We start from the raw sequence: 27196 nt of genomic DNA on the forward strand, positions 1-27196 counted from the left end.
CCACTTCCCTGCATTGGTTATAGGGCACAATGATCCCCACTTACAGTATATGGAAGCTCTTGTAAAACACAATACACAAACAAATCCTGCAAAATATCAGTGTCTTTTCTCCAATAAATAGATCTTACTAACTTGGGGGCTCATTTACATTTGGATGTAAGTCATTTTTATGACACGCCTCTCAGATGTAGCAGTACATGACCGCGCTGATAGGTGTTACATTCACAGCTCCCTGAAATGCTTTTATAAAAGTAGGCAAGTATGCGCTAGGAGATGATAACGTGTGTGAACGGGTTTCAAGCTGCTGTGACACACCTTAAAACCCATGTTCAGTGACGCAACCTGGAGCTGGGATTTCGGTGTGAACGGGGTATAACACACCAGGGACGTGCAGTCAGGGGAGGCAGTGCCTCCTCCGTCTTTAATGATTACAATAATACAAAGAAGACACTTACGACACATATGGGCGGGATTCAATTCTTTTCACCCCTTTCCACACTCATTCTGTTTCTGCCCTCAGGGACGTTGTATCATTATTTCAGCCTGTTACCCCCGGAGTAGCGAAGCACGCAACCCTTTACACAGCTAAAACTGATTACTATGGGCGCAATATGCGCGATAACGGAGATCCTTTTAGAAAGGAAATTTGGTGTGATATATCATTTGAATCTCACCCTATGTGTCATAAGTATATGCTTTATATTATTGTAATCATTTGTATATTGTAAAAAAAAAGCTTTAAATTTGTTTTGGAGGCACAGAAAGCGGTGCCTCCTGCGGCCAATGATAAAGGTCCGGAAGACGGGGGCGGGGCCAAATGATGGGCAGTAAAAAGCAGTATAAGCGGTACTACTATGAGTGACAGGGGCGTGCATTTATCCCATATGAAAGCATGACTGCTGGCGCACAGACCCACGTGTAATCCCCCCGCCTTCCCTCCAGCGTCCTCGTACTCATGAATGAAGTGCTCCGCGGCTTCCATCTCAAACACAGGTCACGGTGGTCAGTGTCCCCGCCACTCTGATGCGCAGCGCAGAGAGCCAGCTGGTGTGTGAGCGTGCGGTATGTACAGTATATCCATGTACCAGTGTCCATGCTGAGGGCTGCTGTATACTGACCACAGGATACCCTGCTCTCTTTGTTTCATAACTGCCATATGGGCTCTGCCAGCAAGATGCACGCACTGTGCTGGGGTATAAGGGGAGGGGCGGGTGATTAGTGCATGTGTGCAGGGGTATAAGGGGAGGGGTGGAGATCACTGTGTGTGTGCCGGGGTGTAAGGGGAGGGGCGAGTGATTAGTGCATGTGTGCAGAGGTATAAGGGGAGGGGTGGAGATCACTGCGTGTGTGCCGGGGTGTAAGGGGAGGGGCGAGTGATTAGTGCATGTGTGCAGGGGTATAAGGGGAGGGGTGGAGATCACTGCGTGTGTGCCGGGGTGTAAGGGGAGGGGCGAGTGATTAGTGCGTGTGTGCAGGGGTATAAGGGGAGGGGTGAGTGATTAGTGCATGTGTGCAGGGGTATAAGGGGAGGGGTGGAGATCACTGCGTGTGTGCCGGGGTGTAAGGGGAGGGGCGAGTGATTAGTGCATGTGTACAGGGGTATAAGGGGAGGGGTGGAGATCACTGCGTGTGTGCCGGGGTGTAAGGGGAGGGGCGAGTGATTAGTGCATGTGTGCAGGGGTATAAGGGGAGGGGTGGAGATCACTGCGTGTGTGCCGGGGTGTAAGGGGAGGGGCGAGTGATTAGTGCGTGTGTGCAGGGGTATAAGGGGAGGGGTGAGTGATTAGTGCATGTGTGCAGGGGTATAAGGGGAGGGGTGGAGATCACTGCGTGTGTGCCGGGGTGTAAGGGGAGGGGCGAGTGATTAGTGCATGTGTGCAGGGGTATAAGGGGAGGGGTGGAGATCACTGCGTGTGTGCCGGGGTGTAAGGGGAGGGGCGAGTGATTAGTGCATGTGTACAGGGGTATAAGGGGAGGGGTGGAGATCACTGCGTGTGTGCCGGGGTGTAAGGGGAGGGGCGAGTGATTAGTGCGTGTGTGCAGGGGTATAAGGGGAGGGGTGAGTGATTAGTGCATGTGTGCAGGGGTATAAGGGGAGGGGTGGAGATCACTGCGTGTGTGCCGGGGTGTAAGGGGAGGGGCGAGTGATTAGTGCATGTGTACAGGGGTATAAGGGGAGGGGTGGAGATCACTGCGTGTGTGCCGGGGTGTAAGGGGAGGGGCGAGTGATTAGTGCATGTGTGCAGGGGTATAAGGGGAGGGGTGGAGATCACTGCGTGTGTGCCGGGGTGTAAGGGGAGGGGCGAGTGATTAGTGCATGTGTGCAGGGGTATAAGGGGAGGGGTGGAGATCACTGCGTGTGTGCCGGGGTGTAAGGGGAGGGGCGAGTGATTAGTGCATGTGTACAGGGGTATAAGGGGAGGGGTGGAGATCACTGCGTGTGTGCCGGGGTGTAAGGGGAGGGGCGAGTGATTAGTGCATGTGTGCAGGGGTATAAGGGGAGGGGTGGAGATCACTGCGTGTGTGCCGGGGTGTAAGGGGAGGGGCGAGTGATTAGTGCGTGTGTGCAGGGGTATAAGGGGAGGGGTGAGTGATTAGTGCATGTGTGCAGGGGTATAAGGGGAGGGGTGGAGATCACTGCGTGTGTGCCGGGGTGTAAGGGGAGGGGCGAGTGATTAGTGCATGTGTACAGGGGTATAAGGGGAGGGGTGGAGATCACTGCGTGTGTGCCGGGGTGTAAGGGGAGGGGCGAGTGATTAGTGCATGTGTGCAGGGGTATAAGGGGAGGGGTGGAGATCACTGCGTGTGTGCCGGGGTGTAAGGGGAGGGGCGAGTGATTAGTGCATGTGTACAGGGGTATAAGGGGAGGGGTGGAGATCACTGCGTGTGTGCCGGGGTGTAAGGGGAGGGGCGAGTGATTAGTGCATGTGTGCAGGGGTATAAGGGGAGGGGTGGAGATCACTGCGTGTGTGCCGGGGTGTAAGGGGAGGGGCGAGTGATTAGTGCGTGTGTGCAGGGGTATAAGGGGAGGGGTGAGTGATTAGTGCATGTGTGCAGGGGTATAAGGGGAGGGGTGGAGATCACTGCGTGTGTGCCGGGGTGTAAGGGGAGGGGCGAGTGATTAGTGCATGTGTACAGGGGTATAAGGGGAGGGGTGGAGATCACTGCGTGTGTGCCGGGGTGTAAGGGGAGGGGCGAGTGATTAGTGCATGTGTGCAGGGGTATAAGGGGAGGGGTGGAGATCACTGCGTGTGTGCCGGGGTGTAAGGGGAGGGGCGAGTGATTAGTGCATGTGTGCAGGGGTATAAGGGGAGGGGTGGAGATCACTGCGTGTGTGCCGGGGTGTAAGGGGAGGGGCGAGTGATTAGTGCATGTGTGCAGGGGTATAAGGGGAGGGATGGAGATCACTGCGTGTGTGCCGGGGTGTAAGGGGAGGGGCGAGTGATTAGTGCATGTGTGCAGGGGTATAAGGGGAGGGGTGAAGATCACTGCGTGTGTGCCGGGGTGTAAGGGGAAGGGCGAGTGATTAGTGCATGTGTGCAGGGGTATAAGGAAGGGAGCGATTACTGCCGCTCTTTTGATCAACCTCCCTGCAGCTCTAATCCCGCTACCATGCATCCAGGCAGACCCTCTGCTGTTCTTCTTAACCCTGGGCATCTCTGCTGCCAAGATGCTGGCGGCTGCCGCTCCCCAGACTTCGCGGGCATCAGCGGTAGCATCGGACTGGGAATTAGCAGTGGGGGTGGTAGCTGGCGGCAACTTTAGCAGGCATTGGCAGCTGGCGGGGGTGACAGTACAGTAGCAGGCACTGGCAGCAGCGGTAGTGGGCATGCCTCACCACTGTAACACACTATAGAACAAGCACTTGCTACACTGTTTTCTTGAGAACCACTGGAGGCCTCCAATTGTACGCCCTTCATATCCGCTATTAAATACACGTGGCCCTAACATTGGATGGATGCCCCTATGTTTGAAAAAACTGTTTGTGAGTGAACATCTTGTTATGGTTCTGCCCTACTAACCGCACTGGTATTGGCAGGGTGTATAATACCATGTAGGTGGTAACCTTGTTATATTTCTGCCCTAATAACCACATTGGCAGGATGTATGCATTGGGAATGGGATCCCGGCGGTCAGCATACCGACGCCGGGATCCCGGCCGCTAGAATGCCAGCAAGAGGGCAAATGCAACTATACTGTTACTATATTATTGCAGATTAGGTGCCATATGGTATTGGAACACTTACATTTCTTGCATTACACAGACTATAGGGGTTATTCAGAGTTGTTAGCAAACCAAAAAATTAGCAGATGGACAAAACCATCGAGGTCATTCTGACTCGATCGCTGCGGTGCGTTTTCGCACAGAAGCGATCGGGGCTGACCTGGGCATGTGCCGGCGCCGCAATGCGCAGGTGCGAGGCACAGTCAGCGACAGGGAGTGCCGGACTGCGATGGGATGGACGATGAAAGCGATCGCACCGGTGATCACAAGAAGATTGACAGGAAGAGGCTGTTTATGGGAGTCAACTGACCGTTTCCAGGGAGTGTCCGTGAAAACACAGGCGTGTCCAGGCATTTGAAGGGAGGGTTCCTGACGTCAGCTCCTGGCCGGATCATCGCAGTGGAAGAGTAAGTCCTGGTCTGTGCAGAGACTGCACAAACATTTGTTTGTGCAGCTCTCTGCACAAACGATCGCACACCTGCACAGCGACTACCCCCTCCTACTGTAGGCGGCAACTACGTGATCGCACCCTAGCAATCAGGTCTGAATTAGCAAAAAAACGACAAAGACCTAGCGCTGTGATTTATACAAATGTATTTAAGCTGCTCTCTAAGGGGCTATTGGTATACACGCCCCTAATATAAAACACAATAAAAGAAAGCCAAGAGAGCGCTAATTCACATTTGATGTGGATTTTTATTTATATTAAATGAATAAATAGCAATGTTTAAAACAATTATACTTAATGCCGGCCGGCAAAAAACACTTTCACCACATAAAATGCAATATCTCTAAAACAGGATAACTCCTTTAAACAAAGAATTTGCATGAATCTATAATTGTAGCTACCTCTGTTCTAATAAGTGAATGCTTCACAATTTGTTCATGAACTGTGGGTATAATTAATTAAACATGGATCCAATATTACCCACAAAGTTTGTGCAAAGTCTCTCCAAGGCAATAAAGGCTGTATTAAGTAGCTTTTTAGACTCTTGCTACAATATATCAGTCCACGTATCAGAATACAAAGAAATGATGACGGTATTCTTGGATATACTCATGAAAGCAATGAGTCACTTATGAGTTGGCATTCAAATGAGCTATAGTAATTGTTAACAATTGTTTTGAATGGTAACTATTTGTTCTTAGGTAAATATATTGTTATGCCCATTTTTTTCAACTGATATTGAAGTCAGTGCATCCGTGGCATACACTGAACAATATAGAATGGTCGTTTGTATGACATGCAAATGTCTCTGAAATGATCACAGTGCGTGTGATAGTGCTCCCGGTTAACCCACCGATCACCTGTTAGAAGCGGAACTTGGTTTTCTCATTTGATCACTGTCACACTGAGGAAGCCGCCGATACTGAGGAGTAGGCGGAGAAACGCGTCTGTCGTTCATTGCCTGCAAACTACAGCGGAGGAATCCACACTAGCCGATCGGTGTGAACCGACACCTGAGAAGTGAACTTTTCAACCAGCTCATATTCACGGACTCCGGATAAGGCTGTAAGTACAAGCAAGTACAATCAAAGGCCGGGAGGACGAACTATCTTTGCCGTGGTCAAATGAGAAAACCAAGTTCCGCTTCTAACAGGTGATCGGTGGGTTAACCGGGAGCACTATCACACGCACTGTGATCATTTCAGAGACATTTGCATGTCATACAAACGACCATTCTATATTGTTCAGTGTATGCCACGGATGCACTGACTTCAATATCAGTTGAAAAAAATGGGCATAACAATATATTTACCTAAGAACAAATAGTTACCATTCAAAACAATTGTTAACAATTACTATAGCTCATTTGAATGCCAACTCATAAGTGACTCATTGCTTTCATGAGTATATCCAAGAATACCGTCATCATTTCTTTGTATTCTGATACGTGGACTGATATATTGTAGCAAGAGTCTAAAAAGCTACTTAATACAGCCTTTATTGCCTTGGAGAGACTTTGCACAAACTTTGTGGGTAATATTGGATCCATGTTTAATTAATTATACCCACAGTTCATGAACAAATTGTGAAGCATTCACTTATTAGAACAGAGGTAGCTACAATTATAGATTCATGCAAATTCTTTGTTTAAAGGAGTTATCCTGTTTTAGAGATATTGCATTTTATGTGGTGAAAGTGTTTTTTGCCGGCCGGCATTAAGTATAATTGTTTTAAACATTGCTATTTATTCATTTAATATAAATAAAAATCCACATCAAATGCGAATTAGCGCTCTCTTGGCTTTCTTTTATTAGGTCTGAATTAGGCCCCATGTGCACTGCAGGTGGGGCAGATATAACATGTGCAGAGAGAGTCAGATTTGGGTGGGTTATATTATTTCTGTGCAGGGTAAATACTGGCAGCTTTATTTTTACACTGCAATTCAGATTTCTGTTTGAACACACCCCACCCAAATCTAACTCTTTCTGCTTATATCTGCCCCACCTGCACTGCACATGGTTTTGCCCAACTGCTAACTTTTTTGGTTTGCTAACAAACCTGAACAAGGGCCTATGGGCCTAATTCAGACCTGATCGCTGCTGTGCGTTTTCGCACAGCGGGTGATCAGGTCTGAACTGCGCATGCACCGCAGTGCGCATGTACGTGCTAGAGAGCCGATGGCCATCTCAGTCCAGTAATCGCCTCTGCCTGACTGACAGGCAGAGGCGGTCACTGGGCGGGAGGGGGCGGGCCAGCGGCGTTGGTGGTGCGGTCCGGGCAACGCAGGCGTGCCCGGGCCGGGCGGGGGGCGCGCCGCGTGACATCACGCACAGCCGCTGCGACCCAGGAAGCGACGAGTAGCTCCCTACCAACGCGCAGGAGCTGCGCTGGTAGGGAACTACTCCTCAGGTACAAAAGCATCGCCGCCGTGCGATGCCTTTGTACCTGTGCTGGGGGGCAGAGCCAGACATGCAGAGCGGACTAGCCCTGTGCTGGGCATGACTGTGAAATTGATCGTAGATGTGTTAATTTAGCACATCTACGATCAGGTCTGAATTAGGCCCAATACGTCTAAGGCATTTCAATCTTTACATTAAAATAAAGAAATAGTAATATCCTCCCTATAGGCGCTAGGTGTGTCACATAGACAAATACTGCTTGGTTAAAAGGTTTAATTAACAAACAAATTGGTTTAATTAACAAACAAGTGCTAGAGTGATAGGAAAGCACCCAATAAATAACACATACATGTAACATAAAACATCAGACATAGAACATGAGATCCCAAATGTCACTGATTGAACATACCCAGTGTGGGAATATGGAGCCGCACTGGTGTAATAGCAGGGTGTATGGAAATCACACCCTGCTGGGCTCCAAGGCTTGTTCCACCGGCAGTTCCAAAAACATCCGTTCCTGATATAGGAGTCACTGTCCATGCACTGTGGTCTCTGCAACGCTCCGGCGGTCTTCCAGAACTTCATAAACGAGATATTCAGAGATCTTCTTTACAGTTGTCTAGTGGTATATTTCGACGCTATTCTCATTGTTTCTAAAGATTTGAAGATCCATCAGGAGCAAGTCAAAGAGGTCTTAAGCCGTCTTAGGAAAAATCATCTTTTTGCAAGTTAGAAAAGTGCACCTTTGAGGTACCCTCCATCGCCTTTCACGGTTACGTCATCTCCAGACAGGAGCTACAGATGGATTAAACCAAGGTCCAAGCGATTCGTGATTGGACTCTTTCTACCACTCTAAAAGGGATCCAACGATTTATTGGCTTTGCCAACTTTAACAGGAAATTTATCAAGAACTACTCCACTATCATCACCCCAATTACAATGTTAACCAGGAAAGGAGCCAATCCTTCAATGTGGCCACACGAGGCTCTGGAAGCCTTCACATTCTTAAAAAAGGCCATAGAAAGATGTAGTGTTCACTCTAGGCTGTTTTAGCAGGGCGCCGCGCCCTGCCCGTTTTTTAGCAGGCAAAACCCACCCTGCCCCTTTTGCGGCGCCCTGCTAGAACAGCCGCCCGCCTTCCTGCCCTCCCGGCGTGTAAAGATGCCGTGCGCATGCGCGCGGCATCCATTCACGCATTGGGAGAGGGCTGGGGGAAGCCCAGCACCGACGGAGGTGCTGGGCACGCCCCCAACAGTGACGTCGCCGGCCACAGACGCTCTCTATAGTAGCGTCTGTGGGCCGCACCGCCCCCTGAAATGACGTGGGCGTGGCCACGCCCCCTAATTTGCGTGGCCGCCCCCCCCATTTCGGCCGCGCACGCGCACATGTGCCCCCGGAGTCCGGCGCCCTGCCCCTTTTCACTCCTAGAGTGAACACTAAAGATGCTTCTTCGGTGGGAGTCGGGGTAGTTCTTTCTCAGTTCTTCGAAGATAAGAAAAGTCATCCTTGTGCATATTTTTCTCGAAGATTCTCCCAAGCAGAGCAAAATTATCCTATTGAGGAACAAGAACTGTTTGCCATAAAATTAATTTTTCAAGAGTGGCGACATTTATTAGAGGGAGCTCGACACTCTATATCTGTTATTACGGATCACAAGAATCTTCTGTACCTTCAAACAGCTCGTTGTTTAAACCCACGGTAAGCCAGGTGGGCTGTCTTCTTCTCTCAGATCTCCTTCAAACTCTCTTACCACCCCGGAACCTTAAATCGAAGGGCAGATGCACTTTCTCATTATTTTCAAACAGATGATTTACTCGACTCCTCTGAGAAACAATTTATTCTGAATTCGGCTTCATTTGTTTCAACTCATACTGTTCCTCTTCCTCCTCCGGGAAGAACCTTTATGGCACCAAATCTTCACAAGAAATTGCTTACATGGGCTCATTCTTCGCCTTTCATGGGTCATGCCGGTGGTCTTAAGACTCTCGAGTTCATTCAACGATTCTACTGGTGGCCTCATCTTAAAACGGATGTCTCTGAATTTGTAGCAGCCTATTCCAAGTGTGCTCAACATAAAAGTTCACGAACATCTCCTGCGGGTCTTCTTCATCCACTTCCAACACCTCAAAAGCCTTGGACTCTCATCTCTATGGATTTCATAACTGATTTGCCAGTCTCCAGAGGGCACAACACCATTTGGGTCATTGTGGACCGATTTTCGAAGATGGCTCACTTCATACCCCTCACCGGCTATCCAAATTGTTTTTCCCAGAGATTTTCCGTTTGCATGGTCTCCCACATGAAATAGTTTCTAATCAGGGTCCTCAATTCGTGGCCAAGTTCTGGAAAGCTCTCAGCTCTGTTCTAGGAATCAAGTTGAACTTCTCTTCAGCCTATCATCCCCAGACTGACGGACAGACGGAAAGAGTCAACCAAGATCTGGAAACTTTCTTACGGATGTTCATGTCCCCTGCTCAGGATGACTGGAATGGATTATGTCCCATTTGCTGAGTTTGCACACAATAACCTATATCATTCTTCTACCAATTCCACTCCTTTCTTCATTAACTACGGTTTTCATCCATGAGTTCCTTCCTTTGAATCTCTCCCAGCTTTCGAGGTTCCTGCTGTTGAATCTAGTCTTCATCAGTTCACTAAGATTTGGGGACAAATTCATAAGGCGCTACTTAAGACTTCCTAGAAATATAAGACCTATGCCAATCGGAAACGGAGGGCTGTTCCTAGTCTCAAAGTGGGAAATCGTGTTTGGATATCCACCAAAAACCTCAGACTCAAAGTTCCTACCAAAAAGTTTGCTCCAAGACTAATCTGTCCTTATCCTATTGAAAGAGTGTTGAATCCTGTTTCTTACAAGGTGAAACTGTCTCACTATTTGAAAATTCCCAATGCCTTTCACATTTCTCTGCTAAAGCCTCTTGTTCTAAATCGTTTTCGAGCAGCTTTCCCTAGACCTCCCAAGGTTCAAGCCACTCAAAATAAGGAATTTTAGGTTCATAAGATTCTTGACTCCCGCAAGAGGTATGGTCGCCTCCAGTATCTCATAGATTAGAGAGGATATGGTCCGGAGGAAAGATCTTGGGTGGCTGCAGAGGATGTTCATGCTCCAAGACTGATTCGTGCCTTCCATGCCAAGAATCCCACTAAACAGCATGGGTGTTCGGAGACCACCCTAAAAGGAAGGGAGGGGGGGGGGGGTACTGTCAGCATCCGGAGTCTTACCTCCAGTTCTGGTCCCTGTGGCCTTCCTGTTAGCCGGCTGGTGTGGCTGCGGCGGATAGGAGCTGCGGCTGCGAGGTCCCCTGGTGTGGCTGCCGGGTATCTGGAGGCCGGGCCGGGGTCCGGGTCCTGGGGAGCGGAGCATGGCAGCCGGAAGTGTCTGTTTCCAAGTGTTCTGTTGCCGGAGTGCGGCATCTGGGAGGCTGAGGCCTGAGGTAGTGGCTGTGTGCTGGTTCTACATGTGTCCTCTGTGCAGGGAGCCGCCATGTTGGAGACGAAGCCAAGCCAATAGGTATCCCAGTTCACATCCAGCCAATCCTGTGCAGTCTTCCCTTACAAAAAGGGGTTGATGCTTAGCCATGGTGCCAGTGCTTCAAGTTACTTGCTGCTGTAAGGTGCTCAAGCTCTGTGCTCCCAGGTTAACCCCTGGTATCCTGGTTCTGTTGTGGCCACCCGGTGGTGAGTTCTGTTATTGCAGTCTTTGCACCCAGTCCACCTGCTCTTGCGGTTTAACTGCTGGGTCCTCTATCTCGTAGAGGGTCTCCGTTTGCTGGCGGTGCTCACAGCGATCCTCTCTTCAACGTCGTTCTTCAAGTCGTCTCTTCATTTAGTGTTCTTCTGCATCGTTTACAAATCACAAATCATCCAGTGTTCTTCAGCATTGTTTACAAATCACAAGTCATCTCTTCATTCAGTGTTCTTCAGCACTTTTTACAAATCACAAGTCATCTCTTGATTCAGTGTTCTTCAGCATTGTTTACAAATCACAAGTCATCTATTCATTCAGAGTTCTTCAGCATCGTTTACAAATCACAAGTCACTTCTTCAATCAATAATCTTCACATCGTTTACAAGTCACGAACATTTTGTCTGTCAGAATTCACTCAGACTTATCCCCTAGTTGTTGTGTATGATTGAGGTCTCAGTAAAGCTGAATTAATCTTTCTTCACCTCTACATCTTCGGGCCTAAAGGCCCGTACACACTGGTCGATATATCGGCCGTTCTCTTGAACGGCCGATATATCGCGGGAGCGTCGGCCAGTGTGTACGGCCGATACGTCTGTGAACTCCGTCGTTCACAGACGTATCGCGTCAGCCGCGCAGCACAGCCGACGGCCAATATATCTACCGATATATTGGCGCGTCGCTGTGTGTGTACGGGGCGGTCGGCCGACCGCCCGTACACATGCTGCGGCAGCCGGCGGTGATTGAGAGCTGAACTGGGCGGGCGTGTGTACACGCCCGCCCAGTTCATGACGTCAGTCCCCGACGGATCGGGCATTGTGTATGCTGAACACACTGCCCGATCCGTCCATAGATATATCTGCAGATCAATTGATCTGCAGATATATCTTTTAGTGTGTACCCCCACTTTAAGTCTTCAATCCATGAGTAAGAACTACATTCAGCCATCTCAATTCCTTCCTTTGCCGAAAGCTGCTCCCTCAGTCAACTGTCAGTCGTCAGATCCTCAACTCAAGCCGAGCGTGACAAGTACCACCATTTCAAATTACACTGCACAGTAGTGCCCCTTATTCATGTTACGCCACACAGCACAGCCCATTCATGTTATGCCACGAAGTAGTAGTGCCCCTTACACTGTTATGCCACGCAGTTGTAGCGCCCATTGCACAACGTTATGCTGCACAGTAATAGTGCCCATTACACCACATTATGTCACACACAGTAATGCTCATTGCACCACATTACGCCCACAGTAATGCCCATTGCACCATATTACACCCCACACAGTAATGCCCATTGCGCTACATCATGTCCCACACAGTAATTGCCATTGCACCATATCACAGTCCACACAGTAATGCCCATTGCACCATATTACACTCCACACAGTAATGCCCATTGCGCTACATTATGTCCCACACAGTAATGCCCATTGCACCATATCACAGTCCACACAGTAATGCCCATTGCACCATATTACACTCCACACAGTAATGCCCATTGCACCACATTATGCCTACACAGTAATGCCCATTGCACCACATTACGCCCACAGTAATGCCAATTGCACCACATTATGCCCCACACAGTAATGCCCATTGCACTACATTACGCCCACAGTAATGCCCATTGCACCATATTACACCCCACACAGTAATGCCCATTGCGCTACATCATGTCCCACACAGTAATGCCCATTGCACTATATTACACTCCACACGGTAAAGCCCATTGTGCTACATTACGTCCCGCAAAGTAATGCCCATTGCATCATATCACAGTCCACACAGTAATGCCCATTGCACCATATTACACTCCACACAGTAATGCCCATTGCACCATATAACAGACCACACAGTAATGCCCACTGCACCATATTATGCCACACATAATAATGCCCACTGCACCACGTTATGCCCCACACAATAATGACCATTGCACCATATTACACCCCACACAGTAATGCCCATTACGCCACATTACGCCCCACACAGTAATGACCTTTGCACCACATTATGCCCCACACAGTAATGCCCATTGCACCACATTATGCCCACACAGTAATACCCATTGCACCACATTATGCCCATGGGTCATGCCGGTGGTCTTAAGAATCTCGAGTTCATTCAACGATTCTACTGGTGGCCTCATCTTAAAACAGATGTCTCTGAATTTGTAGCAGCCTATTCCAAGTGTGCTCAACATAAAAGTTCACGAACATCTCCTGCGGGTCTTCTTCATCCACTTCCAACACCTCAAAAGCCTTGGACTCTCATCTCTATGGATTTCATAACTGATTTGCCAGTCCCCAGAGGGCACAACACCATTTGGGTCATTGTGGACCGATTTTCGAAGATGGCTCACTTCATACCCCTCACCGGCTATCCAAATTGTTTTTCCCAGAGATTTACCGTTTGCATGGTCTCCCACATGAAATAGTTTCTAATCAGGGTCCTCAATTCGTGGCCAAGTTCTGGAAAGCTCTCAGCTCTGTTCTAGGAATCAAGTTGAACTTCTCTTCAGCCTATCATCCCCAGACTGACGGACAGACGGAAAGAGTCAACCAAGATCTGGAAACTTTCTTACGAATGTTCATGTCCCCTGCTCAGGATGACTGGAATGGATTACGTCCCATTTGCTGAGTTTGCACACAATAACCTATATCATTCTTCTACCAATTCCACTCCTTTCTTCATTAACTACGGTTTTCATCCATGAGTTCCTTCCTTTGAATCTCTCCCAGCTTTCGAGGTTCCTGCTGTTGAATCTAGTCTTCATCAGTTCACTAAGATTTGGGGACAAATTCATAAGGCGCTACTTAAGACTTCCTAGAAATAAAAGACCTATGCCAATCGGAAACAGAGGGCTGTTCCTAGTCTCAAAGTGGGAAATCGTGTTTGGATATCCACCAAAAACCTCAGACTCAAAGTTCCTACCAAAAAGTTTGCTCCAAGACTAATCTGTCCTTATCCTATTGAAAGAGTGTTGAATCCTGTTTCTTACAAGGTGAAACTGTCTCACTATTTGAAAATTCCCAATGCCTTTCACATTTCTCTGCTAAAGCCTCTTGTTCTAAATCGTTTTCGAGCAGCTTTCCCTAGACCTCCCAAGGTTCAAGCCACTCAAAATAAGGAATTTGAGGTTCAATAATCAATCAATAATCTTCAGCATCGTTTACAATTCACGAACATTTTGTCTGTCAGAATTCACTCAGACTTATCCCCTAGTTGTTGTGTATGATTGAGGTCTCAGTAAAGCTGAATTAATCTTTCTTCACCTCTACATCTTCGGGCCTAAAGGCCCGTACACACTGGCCGATATATCGGCCGTTCTCTTGAACGGCCGATATATCGCAGGAGCGTCGGCCAGTGTGTACGGCCGATACGTCTGTGAACTCCGTCGTTCACAGTCGTATCGCGTCAGCCGCGCAGCACAGCCGACGGCCAATATATCTACCGATATATTGGCGCGTCGCTGTGTGTGTACGGGGCGGTCGGCCGACCGCCCGTACACATGCTGCGGCAGCCGGCGGGGATTGACAGCTGAACTGGGCGGGCGTGTGTACACGCCCGCCCAGTTCATGACGTCAGTCCCCGACGGATCGGGCATTGTGTATGCTGAACACACTGCCCGATCCGTCCATAGATATATCTGCAGATCAATTGATCTGCAGATATATCTACTAGTGTGTACCCACACTAAGTCTTCAATCCATGAGTAAGAACTACATTCAGCCATCTCAATTCCTTCCTTTGCCGAAAGCTGCTCCCTCAGTCAACTGTCAGTCGTCAGATCCTCAACTCAAGCCGAGCATGACAAGTACCACCATTTCAAATTACACTGCACAGTAGTGCCCCTTATTCATGTTACGCCACACAGCACAGCCCATTCATGTTATGCCACGAAGTAGTAGTGCCCCTTACACTGTTATGCCACGCAGTTGTAGTGCCCATTGCACAACGTTATGCTACACAGTAATAGTGCCCATTACACCACATTATGTCACACACAGTAATGCCCATTGCACCACATTACGCCCACAGTAATGCCCATTGCACCATATTACACCCCACACAGTAATGCCCATTGCGCTACATCATGTCCCACACAGTAATTGCCATTGCACCATATCACAGTCCACACAGTAATGCCCATTGCACCATATTACACTCCACACAGTAATGCCCATTGCACCATATTACACTCCACACAGTAATGCCCATTGCGCTACATTATGTCCCACACAGTAATGCCCATTGCACCATATCACAGTCCACACAGTAATGCCCATTGCACCATATTACACTCCACACAGTAATGCCCATTGCGCCACATTATGCCCACACAGTAATGCCCATTGCACCACATTACGCCCACAGTAATGCCAATTGCACCACATTATGCCCCACACAGTAATGCCCATTGCACTACATTACGCCCACAGTAATGCCCATTGCACCATATTACACCACACACAGTAATACCCATTGCGCTACATCATGTCCCACATAGTAATGCTCATTGCACCATATTACACCCCACAGTAATGCCCATTGTGCTACATCATGTCCCACACAGTAATGCCCATTGCACTATATTACACTCCACACGGTAAAGCCCATTGTGCTACATTACGTCCCGCAAAGTAATGCCCATTGCATCATATCACAGTCCACACAGTAATACCCATTGCACCATATTACACTCCACACAGTAATGCCCACTGCACCATATTATGCCACACATAATAATGCCCACTGCACCACGTTATGCCCCACACAATAATGACCATTGCACCATATTACACCCCACACAGTAATGCCCATTACGCCACATTACGCCCCACACAGTAATGCCCATTGCACCACATTATGCCCACACAGTAATACCCACTGCACCACATTATGCCCACACAGTAATGCCCATTGCACCACATTATGCCCCACACAGTAATGCCCATTGCACCACATTATGCCTCACACAGTAATGCCCATTGCACCACATTATGCCCCATACAGTAATGCCCATTGCACCACATTATGCCCACATAGTAATGCCCATTGCACCACATTATGCCCCACACAGTAATGCCCATTGCACCACATTATGCCCCACACAGTAATGCCCATTGCACCACATTATGCTCACACAGTAATACCCATTGCACCACATTATGCTCACACAGTAATACCCATTGCACCACATTATGCTCACACATTAATACCCATTGCACCACATTGAAAGCACTTCTTTTTAAAGAACATTATGGAGGCTTGTGCTGATACAGACGCTTGTGGTCAGTGGCGTCACAAGGCGGGAGCGGAACAGAAATGGAAATAGTGCAAGGGAGAATAAATAGAGATTTTGTAGGGAAAAAGGAAGAGAGGAGGAAGACCAGTTATGAGACATCCACGGAGGTATGACAGCTGAGGCCAGTGCACAGCTGCCTGCCAGTCTTTGCTCACACTCGGCAGGCGAGACCAGCTCCCTAGGGCATTGTCACACAGCAGGTATCCGTCACTCCCACCTTCCTGCCGCAACTCCTTATATCCCCAGCATCACATGGTGCTAGAAAGCCGGTGGTGGAGAGAGAGGCTATGTACTCTCGGGAGACAGATCATAGCTTGGTAGCAGAAGAGGTGCCTGTGAGCTGCAGCAGCGTGACCGGGTGCAATGGAGTGGAGGACCCGCAGTCATCCCAGGACCTGTAGCAGCCGCATCCCCTGCACCTATGGTACTTATGCCACTGGGTATGCGTTTAACATACCGCTCGTCGGGATCCCGGCAGTCACAATACCGACACCAAAATCCTGACGGATACAATGCCGCCGCTGGAATACCAGCGAGGTAGGTGATTCTCCCTCTGTGGGGGTCCATGACATCCATAGAGGGAGAACAGAACCTGTGGCAAGCAAAGCAAGCCACCGTGTATGCATTGTGGCGAGCGCATCGAGCCCTCATGGGGCCTCGATGTGCTCACCCCGCTGACGGCATTCTGGTGGACGGGATAACGCTGCCAGTATAGTGACAGCCAGCATCCCGTATGCCGGGAACCCATACCGATCCCTGCCACTGTGTGTGGGCGTGTGTGTATATCTATTGGCAATAGTAAGTAACCTATGGCAAGCAGAGCGAGCCTGTGAGCGGACATGTTTTAATGTTCTGAACAAGTTGATGTTCTGAAGCAGTTTAGTAAGGAGGGTGGTTCCATGGTGGTCATTCCGAGTTGTTCGCTCGTTGCCAATTTTCGCGATTTGTTGCTAAATGCGCATGGCACGTGGGGCGCATGCGCTTAGTTATTTAACTAAAAACTTAGTAGATTTGCTGTGGATCCTGCGGCGCTTTTCAGTCGCTCTGCTGATCGGTGAGTGATTGACAGGAAAGGGGCGTTTCTGGGTGGTAACTGAGCGTTTTCCGGGACTGTGCTAAAAAACGCAGGCGTGTCAGGGAAAAACGCGGGAGTGTCAGGAGAAACGGAGCAGTGGCTGGCTGAACGCAGGGCGTGTGTGTGACGTCAAACCAGGAACTAAACAGACCGAGGTGATCGCAATCTAGGAGTAGGTCTGGAGCTACTCAGAAACTGCAAGAAAATATTTATTAGCAGTTCTACTAATCTTTCGTTTGCTATTCTGCTATGCTAAGATACACTCCCAGAGGGCGGCGGCCTAGCGTGTGCAATGCTGCTAAAAGCAGCTAGTGAGCGAACAACGCAGAATGAGGGCCCATGGCCCTCATTCCGAGTTGTTCGCTCGGAGATTTTCATCGCATCGCAGTGAGAATTCTCTTAGTGCGCATGCGCAATGTTCGCACTGCGACTGCGCCAAGTAACTTTACTATGATGAAAGTAAGTTTACTCACGGCATTTTCATCGCTCCGACGTTCGCATTGTGATTGACAGGAAATGGGTGTTACTGGGCGGATGCACGGCGTTTTAGGGGCGTGTGGCTGGAAACGCTACCGTTTCCGGAAAAAACGCAGGAGTGGCCGGAGAAACGGTGGGAGTGCCTGGGCGAACGCTGGGTGTGTTTATGACGTCAGCCAGGAACGAAAAGCACAGAACTGATCGCACAGGCAGAGTAAGTCTGAAGCTACTCAGAAACTGCTAACTCGTTTGTAATCGCAATATTGCGCGTACGTCGGTCGCAATTTTAAGAAGCTAAGATTCACTCCCAGTAGGCGGCGGCTTAGCGTGTGTAACTCTGCTACATTCGCCTTGCGAGCGAACAACTCGGAATGAGGGCCCATGTTCTGAGCTTTGACATTATATATATACACACATATACACGCACGCCAGATTGGACCAGCTACTTGCAGCGACCTCGGCCGCTGTGGAGCACTCTGCACACGGCTCCCTGCACCTGCTGTGTGACAGCTATCACATACACGGGGACGCCGGTCACTGAGAGCTACACAGCAGCGTATGTCACTGTAGGGAGCCTGTCCGGTAAGGGCGTTCCGGGATCCAGACCATTCCGACCATGCTACTTCCATTCCCTCTGCTAGAGTGCAGCAGCTGCGGGTCAGGAGGGGGCTGTAACATCTCCATGTACCTTTTGATGTCATACACGGAGACATGCACAGACAACTCAACCGCAGCACAGGTCGCTGCAGGGTCCGATCCGGCTTTCCGGAATCCGGACAGTTTCGGCTATCACCCAATACGCTTATGTAATGTTGCCCCCCAGGGATAACCCGCTGTTAGCCACGTATCTGGGGTCTCACCTGGAAGGTTAGGTCTTTCTTCTTGCCTGCCATGACCACTGGCTGCCTGCTGCGTACTGCCGGCCTCGCGTCTCCTAGCAACACAGACGCTGACGCCGGTTACCATGACTACACAGCACCGGCTATTGGGCTAGTAGCAGAGGAGAGGCGGGCGGAGCCCGTGTGTGTGCAGCCAATAGCTGAGCAAATAAAAGGGATTTCCGGAGTGTGCTTAGCTACCATGGCATCCGGGATTTACTTCCGGCCTAATGATGTCACAAGCTGACTGCGTTCCCTACCGCAGCTGGATGGGCACATTACGCCCAGCCCGGGGTAGTGTCTAGTTTCCCTTCGTGGAGAGGACCTTTCCCATAAGCCCCCTGGGTCTCGCCGTCTACTGCTCCGGGCTGATGGGTGCTGAGCGTGTGTGCCGGTGTGTGCGCTGTCCCTGAGGCTGTCCGGCTGCAGGCGGTGGTCGGGGCTGAGCACAGCAGATGTAATGACGTGCTGCTGTGCACGACGCGGGGGGAGAGGGCAGCGGCTGCACTACGTGGTCTACTTCCCGGGAGACGTGCAGGCGAGAGCGGGCGCTGACTGCTATCATCTTACACATTCATCCTGGAAGTTCAATATTCAGAAAAGGATCACTAGCCATTGAACGTTACATTTTATGGAACGTGGCTCTCTGTTATACTTATTATTATAGATAAAAAATCCGTATATCCCTGGGGAGAGACAGCGTCATTCGCGCTTTACCTCAGAGAATAAACGTAAATTTATGGTTCACAATTTACTATATCTCTCCGGGTACACAGCCGGATGGAGGCCGTACTCCAGAGGTACCTCCCTAGTTATACAGACAACCATCCAGCCGTCCCCCACAGAGATATTACGAACGAAGCATTGCAGACTGACAACGGAACTCATTCATATATTAAATATTGTTTCACTCTATGCTGTCATTTAATCCATTTGGAATCAAAGATTTCAACCTATAGATCCAATAGGCCTCACTTATGCATGGTTTTCCAAAGTGATCACTGGATCCACACTAATCGGAACACTGATACCCCTTTCACACTGCCTGAGGTGGGTTGCACCCGGAGCCTGACACAGGAGCTCCCAGCGCGACCTGCCTCAGGCGCCCTGCAGCCGCTGTCTGCAACTCGGCATATTGCTGGGTTGGTGACGCGGCGATTGGTGATCTCCAAACACACAGTGAATGGGAAACTGGTCGCATCAAACTTACTCCCGTTCTCACTGTTCAGCGAGCCGGGTTGAACACGAGTTCAACCCTGCTCACTACCAGAGTTGGAATACCGGGTCGCTCGACCCAGTATTTTCCCCCTGGCACCTTTCAGACAGCACATGAACACAGGTTATGCGCGCTTATGTGCCAATAACACATGTTCATAGCTGGCTGCAGGGGCGGATTGGGAACAAAAAGCGGCCCTGGAAAAATTTGTACTAGTGGCCCCACATGGGCAGCACCAGAGGAGTAAGGTCTAGCCATGGGCCATGGCAGCAGCACCCCCCCCCCCCCCAAGACTTTCCAGATAGTGGGCATGTCCAGCATCAAGGGGGAAAGTTAAAAAGAAATAAAATTAAATATTATGAGCACATTATATGATACACCTTCAGAATTTAGGAAACTATATAATTCTTTAGAAAGATATATTTTCTTGCTTATTACACCAACCGTATCCCAATCACTATTCACTCAATCTTATATGTTAGCTAAGCAGGCAGAGAGAGCATACACTAGATCATCTCCAATCACAGGCTAAGTGGCAAAGTAATTTTCATATATTAAAATTATTTTGCATCTTATTCATTATGTCTATAAAAAGGACCACATGTCCTCAAACAAAACAGGCCCCACGGGTGCGTCGGTCCGCCAGGAATCTTCCCTGTAAACCCTATGGCCAATCCGCCTCTGGCTGGCTGGCTGAAAGGGGTATTACTGATTACCATCTCTGCACGAGCGATCCATGGAGATGACTGCACTAATGGATTAAGCACCAGCAGTCTGGAGGATCGTCCGAGACGAGTTTGGAAAGTGGTGAGATCACCCTATTAATGTCTAAAGCTACTGGGGGTCATGCTGACCTGATCGCATGCTGCCGTTCAGTGCAGCGATCAAGTCAGAAGTGCGCCGGCGCATGGCAGACAGCCGACGGCTGTCGTAGCCCAGCGATGGCCTCTGCCTGATTGACAAGCAGAGGTGGTCGCTGGGTGGGACGGTGGCGTTAAACCGCCGTTTAAGGGGCGTGGTCTGGCCAAAGCAGGCGTGGCTGGACCGCTGGGGCTTCACACGCAGCCGCAGCGACAAGTAGCTCCCAGCCAGCACGCAGGCGCTGTGCTGGCCGGGAGCTACCCCTGAAGTACAAAAGCGCTTTTGTACTTCTGGGGCGGGCTAGCCCTGTGCTGGGCGTCCCCCCGCATGTCAGTGTGCCTGACAGCCTGACACAGCTACGATCAACTCTGAATCACCCCCACTGTCTGGCCAGATGTAAATATTACGTCCTAGAGGATGCTGGGGACTCCGAAAGTACCATGCTGGGGACTCCGAAAGGACCATGGGGATAGACGGGCTCCGCAGGAGACATGGGCACTTTAAGAAAGACTTTAGATCTGGGTGTGCACTGGCTCCTCCCTCTATGCCCCTCCTCCAGACCTCAGTTTGATACTGTGCCCAGAGGAGATGGGTGCACTACAGGGAGCTCTCCTGAGATTCCTGACAGAAAGTATATTTGTTAGGTTTTTTATTTTCAGGGAGCCTGCTGGCAACAGACTCCCTGCATCGAGGGACTGAGGGGAGAGAAGCAGACCTACTTCTGTGAGTTTCAAGGCTCTGCTTCTTAGGCTACTGGACACCATTAGCTCCAGAGGGATCGGTACGCAGGTCTCACCCTCGCCGTCCGTCCCAGAGCCGCGCCGCCGTCCCCCTCGCAGAGCCGGAAGATAGAAGCCGGGTGAGTATGAGAAGAAAAGAAGACTTCAGAGGCGGCAGAAGACTTCAGATCTTCACTGAGGTAACGCACAGCAGTAAAGCTGTGCGCCATTGCTCCCATACACCTCACACACGGCAGTCACTGTAAGGGTGCAGGGCGCAGGGGGGGCGCCCTGGGTAGCATATAGACCTATTTTTTGGCACAAATAAATATATATATGGGTGGTCTTCAGTATGCCGACTGACGGGATCCCGGCGCACAGTATACCGGCGCCGTGATCCCGACAGCCGGCATACCGACACTTATTCTCCCTCGTGGGGGTCCACGACCCCCCTGGAGGGAGAATAAAATAGCGTGGCGCGCCACCGTGCCTGTAGCGTGGCGAGCGCAGCGAGCCAGCAAGGGGCTCATTTGCGCTCGCCACACTGTCGGTAAGCCGGCGGTCCGGGTCCCGGCGCCGGTATGCTGGTCGCCGGGAGCCCAACCGCCGGCATACCATAGTGAACCCATATATACAGCTGAGCACTGTATATATATATAAGAGCCCCCGCCAAATTTTACTGTTTTAAGCGGGACAGAAGCCCGCCGCCGAGGGGGCGGGGCTTCTCCCTCAGCACTCACCAGCGCCATTTTTCTCCACCGCACCGCTGAGAGGAAGCTCCCTGGACTCTCCCCTGCTTATACCACGGTAGAAAGAGGGTTTTAAAGAAGATGGGGGGGGGGGGGGGGGCACATAATTAGGTGCATATTGTATATATAAAACAGCGCTATCTGGGTAAACATAAAATTATTGTGTTTTTTTTCCTGGGTCATATAGCGCTGGGGTGTGTGCTGGCATACTCTCTCTCTGTCCCTCCAAAGGGCCTGGTGGGGAAACTGTCTTCAGATAAGAGGTTCCCTGTGTGTGTGGTGTGTCGGTACGCATGTGTCGACATGTCTGAGGTAGAAGGCTCACATAGGGAGGAGGGGGAGCGTATGAATGTGAGGTCTCCGTCGGCGGTGCCGACACCTGACTGGATGGATATGTGGAATGTTTTAAGTGCTAGTGTGAACTTATTGCACAAAAGATTAGACAAAGCTGAAGCTAAGGAACAGTCAGGGAGTGAACCCATGTCTGTCCCTATGTCGCCGGGACCTTCAGGGTCTCAGAAGCGCCCACTATCCCAAATAGCAGACACTGATACCGACACGGATTCGGACTCCAGTGTCGACTACGATGATGCAAAGTTACAGCCAAAAGTGGATAAATGTATTCGATATATGATTATTGCAATAAAAGATGTTTTGCATATCACAGAGGAACCCCCTGTCCCTGACACGAGGGTACACATGTATAGGGGAAAGAAGCCTGAGGTAACTTTTCCCTCCTCACATGAGTTGAACGAATTATGTGAAAAAGCGTGGGAATCTCCAGACAAAAAACTGCAGATTCCCAAAAGGATTCTTATGGCGTATCCTTTCCCGCCAACGGACAGGATACGGTGGGAATCCTCCCCTGAGGTGGACAAAGTGTTGACACGCTTGTCAAAAAAGATAGCGCTGCCATCCCAAGATACGGCTACCCTCAAGGATCCTGCTGACGGCAAGCAGGAGATTACCTTGAAATCCATTTACACACATTCTGGTACCTTACTCAGACCGGCAATTGCGTCGGCCTGGGTTTGTAGCGCGGTAGCAGCGTGGACAGATTCCTTATCGGCGGAGATTGAGACCCTAGATAAGGATACCATTTTATTGACCCTAGGCCATATAAAGGATGCTGTCTTATATATGAGAGATGCTCAAAGAGACATTAGTTTACTGGGTTCCAGAATAAACGCTATGTCAATCTCTGCTAGACGAGTCCTCTGTGATGCCGACTCAAGTCCAGGTGATGCCGACTCAAAAAGACATATGGAGGTTTTACCTTACAAGGGTGAGAAATAGTTTGGGGAAGGTCTCTCGGACCTGGTCTCCACAGCTACGGCAGGTAAATAAAAATTTTTGCCTTATGTTCCCTCACAACCTAAGAAAGCGCCACATTATCAAATGCAGTCCTTTCGTTCAAATAAAAGCAAAAGAGTACGTGGATCATCCTTTCTTGCCAGAGGTAAGGGCAGAGGTAAAAAGCTGCACAGCACAGCTAGTTCCCAGGAACAGAAGTCCTCCCCGGCCTCTGCAAAATCCACCGCATGACGCTGGGGCTCCGCTGAGGGAGTCCACCCCAGTGGGGGCACGTCTTCGACTTTTCAGCCACATCTGGGTTCACTCACAGGTGGATCCCTGGGCAATAGAAATTGTTTCTCAGGGATATAAGCTGGAATTTGAAGAGGTGCCTCCTCGCCGGTTTTTCAAATCGGCTCTACCCACTTCTCCCCTAGAAAGGGAGATAGTGTTAAATGCTATTCACAAATTGTGTCTTCAACAAGTGGTGGTCGAAGTTCCCCTGCTTCAGAGAGGGAAGGGATACTACTCAACCCTGTTTGTAGTTCCGAAACCGGACGGTTTGGTCAGACCCATATTGAATTTAAAATCCCTGAACCTATACTTAAAACGGTTCAAGTTCAAGATGGAATCGCTCAGAGCGGTCATCGCCAGCCTGGAAGGGGGGGGGGGGATTTCTCTGACGTCCTAGTGGATGCTGGGAACTCCGTAAGGACCATGGGGAATAGACGGGCTCCGCAGGAGACTGGGCACTCTAAGAAAGAATTAGATCTACTGGTGTGCACTGGCTCCTCCCTCTATGCCCCTCCTCCAGACCTCAGTTAGAATCTGTGCCCGGCTCGAGCTGGTTGCACACTAGGGGCTCTCCTGAGCTCTTAGTAAAGAAAGTATTTATTAGGTTTTTTATTTTCAGTGAGATCTGCTGGCAACAGACTCACTGCTACGAGGGACTTAGGGGAGAGAAGCGAACCTACCTGCTTGCAGCTAGCTTGGGCTTCTAGGCTACTGGACACCATTAGCTCCAGAGGGATCGAACACAGGCCCAGCCTCAGTCGTCTGGCCCCTTGCAGAGCCAGAAGACGGAAGATTCCGAGGAGAAAATCGGCGGCTGAAGACTCCGGTCTTCATTAAGGTAGCGCACAGCACTGCAGCTGTGCGCCATTGCTCCCCATGCACACTACATACTCCGGTCACTGATGGGTGCAGGGCGCTGGGGGGGGGGGGGGGCGCCCTGGGCTGCAATTAGATTACCTTATAAAGGCAAAAAACACATAATATAGTCTCATACACTATATATGTGTAAAAATCCCCAGCCTTAATATTGATATAAAGAGCGGGAGAAGCCCGCCGAAAAAGGGGCGGGGCTATCTCCCTCAGCACACTGGCGCCATTTTCTCTTCACAGCTCCGCTGGAAGGACGCTCCCCAGGCTCTCCCCTGCAGTTTCCAGGCTCAATAGGGTAAAAAAGAGAGGGGGGGCACTAAATGTAGGCGCAATACTGTGTATTATAGCTGCTATAGGGAAAATCACTTTGTGTAGTGTAAATCCCTGTTTATATAGCGCTGTGGTGTGTGCTGGCATACTCTCTCTCTGTCTCCCCAAAGGACTTTGTGGGGTCCTGTCCTCAGTCAGAGCATTCCCTGTGTGTGTGCGGTGTGTCGGTACGGCTGTGTCGACATGTTTGATGAGGAGGCTTATGTGGAGGCGGAGCAGGTGCAGATAAATGTGATATCACCCCCTGCGGGGTCGACACCAGAGTGGATGGATATGTGGAAGGTATTAACCAACAGTGTCAACTCCTTACATAAAAGGCTGAATGACGTAACAGCCGTGGGACAGCCGGCTTCTCAGCCCGTGCCTGCCCAGGCGTCTCAAAGGCCATCAGGGGCTCAAAAACGCCCGCTACCTCAGATGGCAGACACAGATGTCGACACGGAGTCTGACTCCAGTGTCGACGATGACGAGACTAATGTACATTCCACTAGGGCTATCCGTTGCATGATTACGGCAATGAAAAATGTGTTGCACATTTCTGACATTAACCCAAGTGCCACTAAAAAGGGTATTATGTTTGGGGAGAAAAAACAACCAGTGGTTTTTCCCCCTTCAGATGAGTTAAATGAAGTGTGTGAAGAAGCGTGGGCTTCCCCTGATAAAAAACTAGTGATTTCTAAAAAGTTACCAATGGCGTACCCTTTCCCGCCAGAGGACAGGGTACGTTGGGAAACATCCCCGAGGGTGGATAAAGCGCTCACACGCTTGTCAAAAAAGGTGGCACTACCGTCTCCGGATACGGCCGCCTTAAAGGAGCCTGCGGATAGAAAGCAGGAGGCTATCCTGAAGTCTGTATATACACACTCAGGTACTATACTAAGACCTGCTATTGCTTCAGCATGGATGTGCAGTGCTGCAGCTGCGTGGTCTGATTCCCTGTCTGATAATATTGATTCCCTTGACAGGGACACTATATTGCTAACCATAGAGCATATTAAAGACGTAGTCTTATACATGAGAGATGCACAGAGGGATATTTTCCGGCTGGCATCTAGAATAAATGCAATGTCCATTTCTGCCAGGAGAGTATTATGGACTCGGCAGTGGACAGGTGATGCAGATTCTAAAAGGCACATAGAGGTTTTGCCTTACAAGGGTGAGGAATTGTTTGGGGATGGTCTCTCGGACCTCGTTTCCACAGCGACAGCTGGGAAGTCGACATTTTTACCCCAGGTTCCCTCACAGCCAAAGAAAGCACCGTATTATCAGGTACAGTCCTTTCGGCCCCAGAAAGGCAAGCGGGTTAAAGACGCGTCCTTTCTGCCCAGAGGCAGGGGTAGAGGGAAAAAGCTGCACCATACAGCCAGTTCCCAAGAACAGAAATCCTCCCCTGCTTCCACTAAATCCACCGCATGACGCTGGGGCTCCACTGGTGGAGCAAGGTGCGGTGGGGGCCCGTCTCCGGAACTTCAGCGACCGGTGGGTTCGCTCACAGGTGGATCCCTGGGTTCTACAAGTGGTATCTCAGGGATACAAGCTGGAATTCGAGACGTCTCCCCCTCGCCGTTACCTCAAATCAGCCTTGCCAGCTACTCCCCCTGGACAGGGAGGTAGTACTGGCGGCAATTCACAAGCTGTACCTCCAGCAGGTGATAATCAAAGTTCCCCTCCTTCAACAGGGACGGGGTTACTATTCCACAATGTTTGTGGTACCGAAACCAGACGGTTCGGTGAGACCCATTCTAAATTTAAAATCCTTGAACACTTATATAAGAAGGTTCAAGTTCAAAATGGAATCGCTCAGGGCGGTTATTGCAAGCCTGGAAGAAGGGGATTACATGGTATCACTGGACATCAAGGATGCGTACCTGCATGTCCCCATTTATCCACCTCACCAGGTGTACCTCCGTTTTGTGGTACAAGACTGCCATTACCAATTCCAGACGTTGCCGTTTGGTCTGTCCACGGCACCGAGGATATTTACCAAAGTAATGGCCGAAATGATGATACTCCTTCGAAAGAAGGGAGTTATAATTATCCCATACTTGGACGATCTCCTTATAAAGGCGAGGTCCAGGGAGCAGTTGTTGGTCGGAGTAGCACTATCTCAGGAAGTGCTACAACAGCACGGCTGGATTCTGAATATTCCAAAGTCGCAGCTGGTTCCTACGACGCGTCTGCTGTTCCTGGGTATGATTCTGGACACAGAACACTATATTGCTAACCATAGAGCATATTAAAGACGTAGTCTTATACATGAGAGATGCACAGAGGGATATTTTCCGGCTGGCATCTAGAATAAATGCAATGTCCATTTCTGCCAGGAGAGTATTATGGACTCGGCAGTGG

At 49.8% G+C, this 27196-nt stretch overlaps 1 protein-coding gene across 2 annotated transcripts in view; it reads right to left on the reverse strand.

Annotated features, from left to right (window-relative positions):
* Positions 1-18978, reverse strand: part of NME9 (NME/NM23 family member 9) — an 89929-nt gene extending 70951 nt beyond the window's left edge. Inside the window, exon 1 of one of the 2 annotated variants that reach the window (XM_063921818.1) lies at positions 18498-18975. In XM_063921818.1, coding sequence (XP_063777888.1) covers positions 18498-18530 — 33 coding nt within the window. In that variant the 5' untranslated portion in view covers positions 18531-18975. Of the gene's footprint in view, positions 1-18497 lie in introns of both variants that reach the window. The other variant, XM_063921819.1, reaches the window with a different exon arrangement.
* Between the last annotated feature and the right edge of the window lie 8218 nt (positions 18979-27196).

The sequence above is a fragment of the Pseudophryne corroboree genome, chromosome 5, assembly GCF_028390025.1.
Source record: "Pseudophryne corroboree isolate aPseCor3 chromosome 5, aPseCor3.hap2, whole genome shotgun sequence".
Taxonomy (NCBI): domain Eukaryota; kingdom Metazoa; phylum Chordata; class Amphibia; order Anura; family Myobatrachidae; genus Pseudophryne; species Pseudophryne corroboree.